Source organism: Hypanus sabinus, chromosome X2, assembly GCF_030144855.1.
Source record: "Hypanus sabinus isolate sHypSab1 chromosome X2, sHypSab1.hap1, whole genome shotgun sequence".
NCBI classification, from domain to species: domain Eukaryota; kingdom Metazoa; phylum Chordata; class Chondrichthyes; order Myliobatiformes; family Dasyatidae; genus Hypanus; species Hypanus sabinus.
Window position 1 is genome coordinate 30,058,950 of NC_082739.1, and position 14,263 is coordinate 30,073,212.

Consider the following 14,263-nt stretch of genomic DNA (forward strand, 5'->3'; position numbering starts at 1 on the left):
GGGGGGGGGGCAACGGCTTGGTGCTAGACAGGTTAATCCAATTAAGGTGGCCAATGGTTTAGTGTGCATTGATTAGTTGGGAGGGGTGAAATGTTGACTGGCAGGTGGTGTGACTTCCGATCAGGTGAGGACAGTGCTGTTATGTGACAGGCACGGCTCTCTGGTTACACTGGCGTAGATTGAGAGACTGCTTTTCCGAGTCTGCCAGAACAAGTGGGATCTCCCAGTGGCCACCCATTTTAATTCCACTTCCCATTCTCATTCATACTGTTGTGATGAGGCCACACTTGGGTTGGAGGAGCAACACCGTATATTCCGTTTGGGTAGCCTCCAACCTAATGGCATGAACATCGATTTCTCAAACTTCCGGTAATACTCCTCCCTCCACCCACTTAGCATTTCCCCCTTTTCCCCCTCTCACCTTATCTCCTTGTCCGCCCCTTCTCCCTCTGGGGTTCCACCCCCTTTTCTCTCTTCCATGGTCTTCTGTCTCTTTCACCAACTTCCCAGCTGTACTTCATCCTTCCCCCTCCAGGTTTCACCTGTCACCTTGTGTTTTTCTCTCTCCTCTCCCCCTCCACCTTTTAAATCTACTTCTCTGCTTTTTTTTCCTCCAGTCCTGCCGAAGGGTTTTGGCACGAAACGTTGACTGTAATTTTTTTCTGTGGATGCTGCCTGGCCTGCTGAGTTCCTCTAGCATTTTGTGCGTGTTGCTCGGATTTCCAGCATCTGCAGATTTTCTCTTGTTTATGCTACCAGTTTGCTGAATTCCACCAACATTTTTTGTGCGTTACTCAAGATTTCCAGCCTCTGCAGAATCTCCTGGGTCAGACTTGTTTGCTCATCCTATTAATTATTTACCCCTGTTAGACTAGTAAATGAAGCACGCTTTTTTGCTTTTTATTTTGATCTTTTTAAATGAATGCTCCTTTGAATGACCTTCCGTGTTACTGTTCATGTGAACTGCACTGGTTCATAACATAAAACACATTTTCAAACCTGATTAAATTATTTATGCAGGTGCAGGTTAAGAACATGTTTAGTGTTAGGGAGCAGCACACAAAATGATGGAGGAACTCAGCAGGCCAGGCAGCACCTGTGGAAAAGAATAAACAGTTGACATTTTAGGCTGAGACACTTCATCAGTGTTAGGGGAGCTGTTCAGACCTTATGCAGTGCTGATTGTAGTTCACTGTAGCCATTCCCTATGCTTTAAGATTTGATTTCTAGACAGTAGACAAATGTCTGGATTCTCTTGTTAGGTTATCATTTCTCTGTAATACGAGCAGAGTCCATAATATGTAGGAGGAATTGCTCACATAGTATTTAACTTGAGCTGTAACTGTTTGCTTGTGGTTTTCTTTTTCCTTTTTATCTAGAGACAGCAATAATCAATTATTACTTAGCAAAGTTACAGGTTCACAGAGCAGCTGATCAGGTATTTTGCCTACCAATTTCCAAATTCCACGATTGACAAGGTACCTACTGCCCTCAGCTAAATGTGTATTTGTGAACATCTGAAAAGAATGCTGGCAGTGACTAACGTCTAGATGCCTTTACCTAAAGCTCTGGTATTCTACAGTTGAAAACCTGAGGATATTATGCAATGCTGTTTGCTAGGTATCCTCCCTCTTCCCTGCTGCCCTGGAAGGATATCTCATGCTGAAGCTTGCTTTCTTTACATGCACATCTGAAAAAGGGAGCCAGGGAATATTTGATCTGTTTATAACCTAGATGTGTAGCCTAGCTACTTTCATGCAGTCTTCTTAACAAAATAGCTGTGCCTCCTGCATTCAAAGGTGAATCACCCTGATATAATATATATATATGTGTGTGTGTGTATGTGTGCATATATAAAACAGAAGAACAGGAAGACTGGGGATGTGAGGTAGCTCAGAGAAAGTACTTATGAGACAAGCATGGAGAAACAAGGCTTCCATGAAAAGAAAGAAATCTCATATGGTAACTCAGTGGAGGTGCTTAAAATTAGGCTTTTTAAAAATTAAATCAGAAAACTTTTTGAATAGCCAGATTGTCAGTAATTGAAGACCGTCACTTTCAGATAATTAGCAGGAAGACAAAGAAAGAGGTTAGGAGCAAAACCAAAAAATGCTAGGAACGTAGCAGGTCAAAGGTACTTTATCAGACCCTTTCCACAGATGCTACCTGACCTGCTGTTCTCTGCAGTTACTAAAGATGAGGAAAAGGCTTCTCTCATTTGGGCCAGGGTCTGCCTGACTAGAAAGAGAATATATTGTAGCATTTAAAGAAAACTCTGAAGTTGCACTGTTGACTTGGAATTAATTCCTCATTTTAAAGTGTAGTGATCTTGATATATTGTCTGTTTGCATTTTCTTTTAAATCAGGAATTGCTGGAGGATATTAATAGTAGCTCAATGTCATATGTGACGTGTATGATGTGGGTTGGGGGGTGGGGACGAACAGACAACATGGAATACGTTATTGAAAATACATTTAAAAAGATTGAAAGCATGTCCCTTATATAAAGAAACAATCCCTAACTATCATTTGAACCCAGGTGGCAGGAGCCTACCTTCTAATCAATTTGTTACTTGCATAAGTAATCCGAATGTATTGCCTGTTAGTGTTTTGGTAAATGCTGAGTATTGGATTTAAGTTAGTGATAGACTGCTGAAACTCACACTCACACTTACTTTGTGTGCTGGCTTGTGTGTAGGTTATCTTGATCTGAAATGGGGATGAGTTTGTGGGCATAAGGAAGCAAAGTCCAAACTTCAGTTGTTGATAATACTGTTGTTAAAATTGTGTTATAACTTTTAATTTAATAGGTGATCCAATGAATGAAAATATTTGGTTTGCATTCCTGTATCAAACTTCCCCATAGCTCTTCATTTTTCTAGGCTATAGCTGAGGGGTCCCTGTGGTACATAATAGATTATAACTTTGCTCCCTGAGTTGGAAGTAAGAAATAGCATAATTTTACCAGTGAAGTCGCAAACCTGAGGTATGTTTCCTTACCACAGGGGTGAAATCCATCACTAATTTTGAAATAGCCCAGTGGCAATAACCCTTTCGAGGCCCCTTTTTAATTTACACATCAGGTTTCTGAGGCAAGGTGTCCTACTTCATTGGATCGGTGAGTTTCTCAAGTTTCAGGCAATTCACTCCCTGTGATCAGTACTCTTTATGCTATTTAGTTGGTAGTTATTCTGGAAGAGTTAATAAGGTTGGTTGGAAGTCCAATGTCTTATGGCTACAGTAAAATCACATGAAAACATAAAGAGAGATTCAGCTTGGTTAAGACTGCCTTTCATTTTCTGGTCACACTGTCTCAGCTAGGTTTTGTGTTTCAGAAGTTCACTTTCGGGTAACCTTTAGAACTCGACTGCTTGGAGCCATTTCCTTATTTTGAAATGCGTGTCTTTGTTGGATTTCACTTTAAATGGAGAATTGCTTGGAGAGGTTAAGAGAAGCTCAATGTCATATGCAATGTGTGCATGGGTTGGGGGAGGAGAAGGAGCAGCCAGCCAGCATGAAATCCATTACCGGAAGCTAAAGACCACTTTACATAAACGCAGTGTTCGGCACAGTTGAAATAATTCTCCCTCCAGTAAACAAAATGATGAAGACTGAATTCAATAAAATATTCACGCCTAAGCACACCTCTGCTTTTCTGATTCAAAAGGAATTTATAATTTAAGATTCTGTGTATGCTCAGTGCTAATGGGTTTCCACACAATCGGTCTAGGCAGTGCTGCATAGCTGCTCAGAAGCCAAGCCTCGTTCTTGTTTAATGAGCAAATGTCATGTTTTGGATAAAGACTCTTACGTGAACTGTTCATGTCCCCACTGAGTTCTTTGAGCGGTGAAATGTCTGGCAGGCAAATCATTGCTGCACGTATTTCTGTGTTGCTCTTGGCTGCTGCCGAGCTCCATGCTGTCGTTCCTCATCCTGTGGGACTCCTGTTATTACAGAGCAGCTGCCTTAGCTAAGCAAATTGAGCATGAAACGGGCAGTGCGGAACTGGGTTAACGGGGAGCTCAGCCATGGGTTATAAAAGATCCGGATGGACATCATGAAGGTTGTTCGATACAGGCGACGGATTTTTACAGATTGATCTTTTGCCTTTTGTACTAGCATACGGAGGATGAATATTTTACTTGTTCTACTGTTCTACCTTTTAGTTTGTGCCTGGACATAACCCAGTGTTGCTAGACCTCTGCTGGTCTGCATATTGTGAGAGAGGCATTGTTAGTAAAGGGTAAGTGCAAGGGTGTAGTGGGATTCTCCCTCTTAAAATGGGAGCCGCTCAGTGCATATTGAGCTTTGATCATTCAGAACCTTATCGAGGAAACCTTTTGTTAACTTATAAATGCACATCATCAGAACAAACATTTGACATGAACTATAAAATTTTACTCCTCACTAAACCTGCGTATTACAAAATCATCCAGCCATTATTGAAGCCTACCACAGTAAATGCAAAGAACATGCCCTTCTTCATAAAAGTAATTTCGGGGGAAAGCAGAAGCTTGAAGGTTGCATTGTTGTTAAGATGTGTAAATTGCAACCTTTTCTGCTCTGAATTCCAATATCTACCAGTGGGCTAATGACTGTGTGGTCATTCTTTTAATGGTGCCGTGTGGCTTTTTATTACAGACTGGGGAAGCTATATGTATGCTAAATAAGAACACATCAAAATGTTAACACTTTAATTTGAACCTGTGTGAATCTAGCTCTCTGAATTGCATTTACTTTCAAATAGAGGAGATTGAGTCTGGTTGGAAATTAGAGACTAATGAAAGGTCTGATGAATCAGCTATGTTAGGATATCACTGATCATAGCAAGGTGTTAACCATCCTCCCCCAACTCCACCTCTACTGTACTCTTCCTCCCCTATATTCACCATCCCCTTTACTTCCTCCATTCTGTCCAAATCTTCTGTCTCCTCCTATGTCACTTTTTCACTGTATTGTTGTCCCTCCAGTTTCTTTAATGTAGTTTCAGTGCAAAGTACTTTGGAGTCAGCAATATCAGTGAGACTGTCATGCATTATTTACAAAATTGTTTGCTATTGACCTAATTGTTTTTTTTAATATTTCTCTTCCTTCCAATCCATCTACCCGTTCTCGATTTCTTGCCATTGTATAGCTGGTGCTGACAGAGGAACAGAGTGATGTGAACAAGAATGGTGCTGACACCAAAGACCTTGTGTTTCTTGTTCAGGTCTCCTGTCAGGTAAGATTGCATGGACTGTTGGTTATTGTTTTAACTTGTTGATCTATACATTAGTGCATTTCATGTCCTATGATATAGTGCACCTGATACAATGGAGTATTTGTGAAAGCAGACAATTAAGAATCTAGTAACTCAGTGTAAAGATCAGAAAAATATATTGTTTTCAATAGGTGGGCATAAATCCTATAGATTAGCTGTCACCATGTAGTGATTGGTTTGGCCCTGTTTAAAACATTAGGAGTTTTCTTAATCACTGGAACTGATGGTGAGTTCTATTTTGTACTCTGGCTATGTTCTCTTACCCCTTTACTGGTCATGAATCTAATTATCAATAATATTAGCAATAGAGAATTTAGGAAGAACTTCTTCAACTTAATGTTTAGAAAAAGGCATTTCGCAGCAGCGAAAATAGATAAACTCCTGAAGGGAAAGAATAACAAGTTATGCTGGTCATGTTAGGATGTGCGTAGATGGGTACTTAATGCTCAGCATGAGCATTGTGGCTGAGAGGGCCTGTTCCTGTGTTTTGAGTCTTTGTGGAGAAAGAATTGCACGCACTGTTTAAAATATATGCTGCTGTGCTATATGTTCTGTCATTCTACAAGTCGTCACTCTTAATCTGCCCTTATTTGTTTCTCACCCCCTGTATTGAACTGTAATTTCCATCTTTTGCTGCTTCTTTTGCCCTCTATATTGTGTATATAGACATAATGTTTGTTACATCTAATGAACACAGAAACATAAGTCACCAGATAAAGCTTAATTCTGATCATTTCTGTAATTTTCTCTGAGTAACACTATATATCATAATTATTAACTTTTTCAGTCTTTTAAATTATATCTTTGAATGGGAACTTGTGTATAATTAGCCAAGAGTATAATTCTCCCTTTGCTGTTACACTGCAGCACCCTAAAATGACGACGAAACAATTGAACGGCAACCAGGTTGGGAAGCTAACTCTTAAGTAGAATTGATAAATTCACAATTCAGAGCACCATTTTTCCCATTGCTAAGTATTTATTGAAGTACTTGGCTGAGACCATTTCTCAGCATGGGGTGGAGAGAGGGATAAACTTGAGTTAGCTATTTCTTGAGGTAGATTTCAAAGGAGACTTTTATAAATGGCTGAGTTTTGAATCTTGTACTTCAGCTACCAGGTGACCATAATGCATCTCCTCTCAATGCTATGTATTATAGAGGCAATGCTCTTCGGCCAATTACAACCCATGGAGGAACTGCCAACAGTTAGAGGTTTAAGCAAAGGTGTACTCATCTCTCTTGCTGTTCAGTATGCCTTGGTTAAGGCTGTTGTGTGTATTTACTCACTTCTAGATCTCGCATGGTCTGGTTCACTTAGTCAGGATTTGTGAATAGAATTGAACTTTGAGCAGTCAGTGAACATTCCGAAATTCTGATCTTGTGATGTAAGGAGGGTCATTAGTGAAGCAGTTTGATATGATTGGACCAGGGACACGATCCTGAGGACCTCCTGCTGCAATGTCCCAGGACTGGATTTGTTGTCTCCCAGTAAACCCAGCCAGCTTCCTTTATGTGATCTACCACTCTCATTGTTGGAGTGCTTTTCTCATTATACTAATTTGACTTCAACTTTATCGGGGATTCTTGATGAAAGACTTATTTTCAGGCATCCTTGAAGTCAAGAACTGTTGGTGTTGACTCCATTCTGGAATGCAGCTCTTAGGTCCGTGGTTGTGATCTGGTCTGGAATAGAATGATCCTGGTGAATCCCATGCTTAGTAAGCACAGTAAGTGCTGCTTGATGGCACTGTCGATGACACCTTCCAGGTTAGTAATTAGCTAGATAGGATTTATCCTGCTTTTTGTGAGCAGTGTGTACCGGAACAATTTTCCACATTGTTTGCCTGGAGCAGTTGGCTAGAAATATGGCTAATTTTGAAGCATGAGCATTTAATATTGTAGCCAGGATGCTTTCTGATCTCATTATCCTTGCTGTGTCCAGTATTCTCAGATTATTTTTATAATATTGTTTGGAGTGAAGTGAAAGGTTTGCAGGTTTGTTACTGTGCAGATTGGGATCTCAGGAGGAAGGTGAGTTGTGTCATGCTCTCACTATATCTGACAAAATGCTTGTGAATGTTTTAACCATATCTTTTGCAACTGCATGCTGGTCTCTGCCATAGTTGAGTATTGGGAAGTTCTTGCCTTCTCCTGTAGGCTGTTTAATTTTCCACTGTTCTTGAAGTGGCAGTACTGCAGAGCTTTGATCTGATCCACTGTATTAATCATGAGATTGCATGCTGTTTATTGTTCATGTGTCCTTTTCAGCTTCACTGGAGGGAAATGTTGTTCATCAGTAAACCCCAGCTTGCCTTTCTGCACCGGGCCTTGATGTTAAAGATTTTGACGCTGTACATTTGTGCTGCCACTGATGGCCCTCTTGCAGCTGTTCTTGATTTGTTGTGAGTCTGTTCCTTTTAGAATCAGAATCAGGTTTATTATTACTGACATACAGTATGTACTGAAAATTGTTATTTGTGTTAGTAGTACACTACATAAAATTCACTGTAAGTTAGAATAAAAAAATGAATAGAAAGTGCAAAAGAGGAATAACAAGGTAATATTCATGGGTTCATGGGGCCATTCAGAAATTGGATAGCAAAAGGAAGAAGCTGTTCGTTAAATGTTGAGTATGGGCCATCAGGCTCCTATACCACTGCCTGATGGTAGTGAGAAGAGGGCATGTTTCAGGTGGTGAGAATCCTTAATAATGGATGCCACCTTTTAAAGATATCCTCAATGGTGGGGAGGTTTCTGCCCATGATGTAGTGTGCAGGGTGCCCTCAGTGTGATGTTGGGACTCCATAAGGATTGTGCAATGTTCACTCTAACCTGTGGCATCATAGCAGATGAGTCTGCAGCAAGGTAGCAAAGGTTCTTCACTTGTGCTGGATCTGCAGGAATGCCATTCAGGAATTGTCCCCCTTAGTCAGTAGTAGTGCTGCCAAGTTCCTCTTTAGTTTTAGATGTTGAAGTCTCCTGTGCAGAGTACATTGTGTACCTTTTTCAATGTTAATGCCTCTTCTAGGTATTGTACAACTTTCAAAAGCTATAGTTCATCAGCAATGGGAGGATGGGTAGGTGGTAATCGGGAGGAGCTTCCTCTGGTTATGTGTAATGAGACTTGGAGTCTGGAGTCAATGATGAGGACCATTCGGGATACTCCCGTCGGTTTGTGTGTCGTCTTCTGGTCAGTTTGTCCTGTTGGTGGGATAAGGCACTGAGTACAACTGTATCAGGTGTTACTTTCCCCAGTTGTTTTTGCTTTCCCCAGAATCCTTTGAGGAGTCAGGTGCAACATCAAAATTTTGATTCACCTGTTTGGCTTACTGTACCATTTCAGAGAGTGGCTTGGGTTTGGAAATTCCCTCGTGGGAATTTAAACTGCAGGTGGCAGTGTTTTTTTTAACAAGGTTGAGTTGCGAGCCCGACATCAACCGGGCACGAATGGAGAGCACGATCTGGATTGAACTCCAGAACTTCCGTTCTCGAGCCTGGCGCTGATCTCACTGCGCCACCAGCCGACCTACAGAAGTTTACAGAACTGGAGCAGGTCTAGAGTCAATTTAGGCCAATCCAATCAAGCTGAACATAAACAGATCTCGATGCACATTTGCCACAGTTTTATTAAGCCTGGAAGGATGATTTTGGACACAGTAAGCCATAGAACAGCACTGTTTACCTCAACCACACCTCTCCATGCATTCGATCTGGACAAGATTTGGACACACTTTTGATTTTGTAAATGTTGTCATAACCAGAAATGTTATGGAAGTAAATAAATGTGGAGATGAAATTTATTACGTGCATGAGAGCACTAATAAATAAAAGCAAGATAACAAAAAGACAAAATGTAAAACTACATATTTTCTTTGTAATATTCATTTTGAGAATCCCATTGAAATCAAATATCATAGAAACATAGAAAACCTACAGCGCAATACAGGTCCTTTGGCCCACAATTCTGTGCCGAACATGTACGTACTTTAGAAATTACCTAGGGTTACCCATAGCCTTCTATTTTTCTAAGCTTCATGTACCTATCCAAGAGTCTCTTAAAAGACGCTACCGTATCTGCCTCCACCACAGTTGCCGGCAGCCCATTCCAAGCACTCATCACTCTCTGAGTAAAAAAAACATCTCCTCTGTACCTACTTCCAAGCACCTTCTCGTGTTAGCGATTTCAGCCCTGGGGAAAAAGCCTCTGACTATCCACACAATCAATGCCTCTCATCACCTTATACGTCTCTATCAGGTCACTCTCATCCTCTGCCATTCCAAGGAGAAAAGGTCGAGTTCACTCCACCTATTCTCATAAGGCATGCTCCCCAATCCAGGCAACATCCTTGTAAATCTTCTCTGCACCCTTTCTATAGTTTCCACATCATTCTGATCCTGTGTAAATGGTGGATAAACAAAAGGGATCGGCACCTTTGATTGAACTGTACCATATGGCTGTGTTGATAGGAAGTTGGTGGGGGGGCTAGATGAGAGAAAGTAGGAGGCATTGCACACAAAAGACCAGAGCAAACTTGTCTTTGGAACTCCCAGATTAACTAGCTGAATCTGACAAATTTATGTCCCTTTTACTTACCATTTTGTGTCATCAAGAGAGTTAAAAAGGACTTGAGGTTGCTGTGGTAGACATGGTGAAAGTGAATCCCAAGGGCTTCTGCAGATTTATTAAGAGCAAAAGGATAGCAAGGGCAAAATTGGCCCTCTTGAAGATCAACATCCTCATCTATGCACAGAGCTTAAAACGATGGGGGGGGGGGGATCTTGAATTAATATTTTTCCATCTGTATCTATCAGAGACACAGGCACAGTCTGTAGAACTGAGCAAAAAGAGTCGAGTATAGAGTAATACAGCATAGAAACAGGCCCTTCGGCCCAAGTCATCCATGTCAAACAAGGTGCTAGTCTCATTTGCCCATGTTGACCCATATCCCACTTAAACTACTCCTGTCCATGTACTTGCCCAAATGTCTTTCAAATGCTGTCATTGTACCTGCCTCAATCACTTTCTCTGGCAACTTGTTTCAAATATGCGCCACCCTTTGCATTAAAAAGTTGCCCTTCAAGTCCCTTTTAAATCTTTCCCCTCTCTCTTTAAACCTCTGCAGTCTAGTGTTTGGACCAGAAGACCAGAAGATATAGGAGCAGATGTAGGCCATTCAGCCCATCAAGTCTTCTCCACTATTCAATCATGGGCTGATCCAATTCTTCCAGTCATCTGCACTCCCCTGCTTTCACCCCATACCCTTTAATGCTCTGGCTAATCAAGAACCTATCTATCTCTACCTTAAATACACCCAATGACTTGGCCTCAACAGCCACTCATGGCAACAAATTCCACAGATTTACCACCCTCTGAATAAAGTAATTTCTCTGCATCTCAGTTCTAAAAGGACGACCTTCAATCCTGAAGTCGTGCCCTCTTATCCTAGAATCCCCTACCATAGGAAATAACTTTGCCATAACTAATCTGTTCAGGCCTTTTAACATTCGGGATGTTTCTGTGAGATCCCCCCTCATTCTCCTAAACTCCAGAGAATACAGCCCAAGAGCTGCCAGATGTTCCTCATACTGTAACCCTTTCATTCCTGGAATCATTCTCATGAATCTTCTCTGAACCCTCTCCGGTATCAGTATATCCTTTCTAAAATAAGGAGCCCAAAACTGCACACAGTACTCCAAGTCTGGTCTCACGAGTGCCTTATAGAATCTCAATATCACATCCCTGCTCTTATATTCCATACTTCTAGAAATGAATGCCAACATTGCATTCGCCTTCTTCACAACCAACTCAACCTGGAGGTTAACCTTTAGGGTATCTTGCACAAGGACTCCCAAGTCCCTTTGCGTCTCTGCATTTTGAATTCTCTCCCCATCTAAATAATAGTCTGCCTGTTTATTTCTTCCAGCAAAGTGCATGACCATACACGTTCCAACATTGTATTTCATTTGCCACTTCTTTGCCCATTCCCCTAAACTATGTAAGTCTCTCTGCAGGTTCTGTTTTCTCAACACTACCCGCTCCTCCACCTATCTTTGTATCATCGGCAAACTTAGCCAGAAATCCACTAATACAGTAGCCCAAATTATTGATATATATGTAAAAAGCAGCAGTTCCAACACCAACCCCTGTGGAACTCCGCTGGTAACCAGCAGCCAGCCAGAATAGGATCCCTTTATTCCCAGTCTGTTTTCTGCCGACCAGCCAGTGCTCCACCATGCTAGTAACTTCCCTGTAATTCTATGGGCTCTTATCTTGCCAAGCAGGCTCATTTGCGGCACCTTGACACCTTCTGAAAACTTAGTACTTCACATCTACTGCATCTCCTTTGTCTACCCTGCTTGTAATTTCCTCAAAGAATTGCAGTAGGTGTGTCAGGCAGGATTTTCCTTTCAGGAAACCATGCTGGCTTTGGCCTATCTTGTCATGTGCCTCCAGGTACTCTGTAATCTCATCCCTAACAATCGATTCCAACAACTTCCCAACCACTGACAGGCTAACAGGTTAACAGTTTCCTTTCTGCTGCCTCCCACCCTTCTTAAGTAACAGAGTAACATATCAATTCTTAAAAGATCATTGTTAATGCCTCCACAACCTCTCCAGCTACTTCCTTCAGAACCCAAGGGTGCATTCCATCAGGTCCAGAAAATGCATCCACCCTCAAACCATTAAGCTTCCTGAGCACCTTCTCAGTCATAATTTTTACTGCAGATACTTCACTTCCCTGACACTTTTGAATGTCTGGTATTCTGCAAAGTCTCATGTGGAAGTCTGGTTCAAAATTAATTTCAGGATGAGGTAATAAATTGGATTCAAAGTAGGCTTAGCAGGAGAAGTCAGAGAATGCTAGAAGATGGTTGTCTCTGATTGGATGCTTGTGACTAGCAGTTGCCACAGGAATTGGTGCTTGGTCTGTTCGTTATCTATATTAAAGATTTAGATGACAATGTGGTAAACTGGATCAGCTAATTTGTCAATGACACTAAGATAAGAGACATAATAGACAGCGAGGAAGGCTGTCAAAACTTGCAGTTGCATTTAGACCTGCTGGAAAAATTGGCTGAAAACTGGCAGATGGAATATAATGCAGGCGAGCATGAGGTGTTGTACTATGGGAGGGCAGATCAGGGTAAGACTTGTACACTGAATGGTAGAACACTGAGGAGTGCTGTAGAACAAAGGAATCTAGGGAGACAGATCCATAATTCCTTGAAAGTAGCGTCAAAGGTAGATAGGGTGGTAAAGAAAGCTTTTGGCACACTGGCCTTTATAAATCAAAGTATTGAGTACAGGAGATGGGATGTTACATTGAAGTTGTTTAAGGCATTGGTGAGACTAAATTTTTATTGTGTGCAGTTATGGCGACCTTACCTACAGGAAAGAGCAATAAGCTTGAAAAGTACAAAGAAAATTTAGAAAGATGTTGCAGGGACTTGAGGACAAGAAGGGATAGGTTAAAACTTTATTTCCTGGGGTGTTGGAGAACAAGGGGAGACTTGATAGAGATGTACAAAATTATGAGGGGTATGGATAGGGTAAATGCAAGCAGGCTTTTTCCATTGAAGTTGGGTGGGACTAGAACTAGAGAACTATATTTAGGGTAAAGGGGGATTATGGTAGTGCGAGTATGGAACAAGCTGTCAGCAGAAGTGGTAGATATGGGTTTAATCATAATATTTAAGGGAAGTTTGGATAAGAATGTGGATGAGGGGGTTTGGAGAAATATGATGTAGAAACAAATGGATAAGCCAAAAAGCTTGATTCTGTGCTGTAGTACCCTCTATCTCAGTTGTTTCAGTTCAATGTGCCTGAACATGGTGGTTTTCATTGAACTTCTGGTAAAAGTCAGATACTGAAAGGGAAAAGGGGAGTTTAAAGGGGTTTATCGGAAGTTCGAGAAATCAATGTTCATGCCATCAAGTTGGTGGCTACACAGATGGAATATAAGGTTTTGCTCCTCCAACCTGAGTGTAGCATCATTTCAACAGTAGAGAAGGCCATGGATTGACATATCAGAATGGGAATAAGAAGTGGAATTAAAATGGATGGCCATTGGGAGATTCTGCTTCTGGCAGATGGAGCGTAGGTGCTCAGCGAAGTGTTCTTCTGATCTACATCGGGTCTCACAGGAGACAGGAGACAGGAGGTCACATCGGGAGCACCAGATACAGTACATTCAGGAGTCAGCAACCTTTTTTGCACCGCAGACCGGTTTAATATTGACAATATTCTTGCGGACTGGCCGACGGGGGGAGGGGGGGGTGCTGGAGGGTGTCAATCACGACCGGAATATAGGTGATGTCAACTATAAGTAATTTATAAGTGGCTAATACCCTCAATTTTGTTTCTAAAAGGGTTTATCTAATGAATTTAATATTAAACACACAGCGCATATTTTCCTTGCATGAATATATAAAATCATTGCATCACACCAATATCATTGAATCAGTGTTTCACTGCAACAAGACGGTCCCATCAAGGGGTGATGGGAGACAGTGATACTCGAAGGGGGTTCCTTATGTCCAGTCTATTCTGCAATTTAGTTTTCATTGCAGAAAACTCTGCTTCGCAGAGATATGATGTTGGAAATGGAAGCAACGTTTTCAGTGCTTTTGTGGCTATCTCAGGATATTCAGCCTTGACTTTGATCCAGAATGCCGGCAGAGATGTTATGTCAAACATACTTTTCAGCCCACTGTCATTTGCAAGCTCGAGGAGTTGATCTTCTTCCCGCACTGACATGGATGGTTCACCGGGGACATTCACAAGTGGGTCATGGACCCATTCTTTTGCACGTCTTGGGTTATTTGCGGTTGGGAAGTAACGCTTGAATTCTGTTGACAGTGAAGAGAGGTGGGAAGCTGTGAGAAGGACGGTGCAGCCTCAGTCTCTCCCAAAATCCCAGCTAATGTTGGGAACATGTCAAATATGTCCCTGTCCACTCGCCGTCTCCACAGTTTCAGTTTGGCTTTGAAAGCAGACACT

General features: G+C 41.6%; 1 protein-coding gene across 12 annotated transcripts in view; it reads left to right on the plus strand.

Moving 5' to 3' along the window:
- LOC132385221 (rho GTPase-activating protein 32-like) overlaps positions 1-14,263 on the plus strand; it is a 556,026-nt gene that overhangs the window by 300,910 nt on the left and 240,853 nt on the right. For 10 of the 12 annotated variants that reach the window (XM_059957165.1, XM_059957162.1, XM_059957163.1 and 7 more), the window contains one exon: positions 5,136-5,222. In XM_059957165.1, the coding sequence (XP_059813148.1) occupies positions 5,136-5,222 (87 nt within the window). Of the gene's footprint in view, positions 1-4,045; positions 4,065-4,114; positions 4,245-5,135; positions 5,223-14,263 lie in introns of those variants that run through there. The other 2 variants (XM_059957167.1, XM_059957169.1) reach the window with 2 other exon arrangements.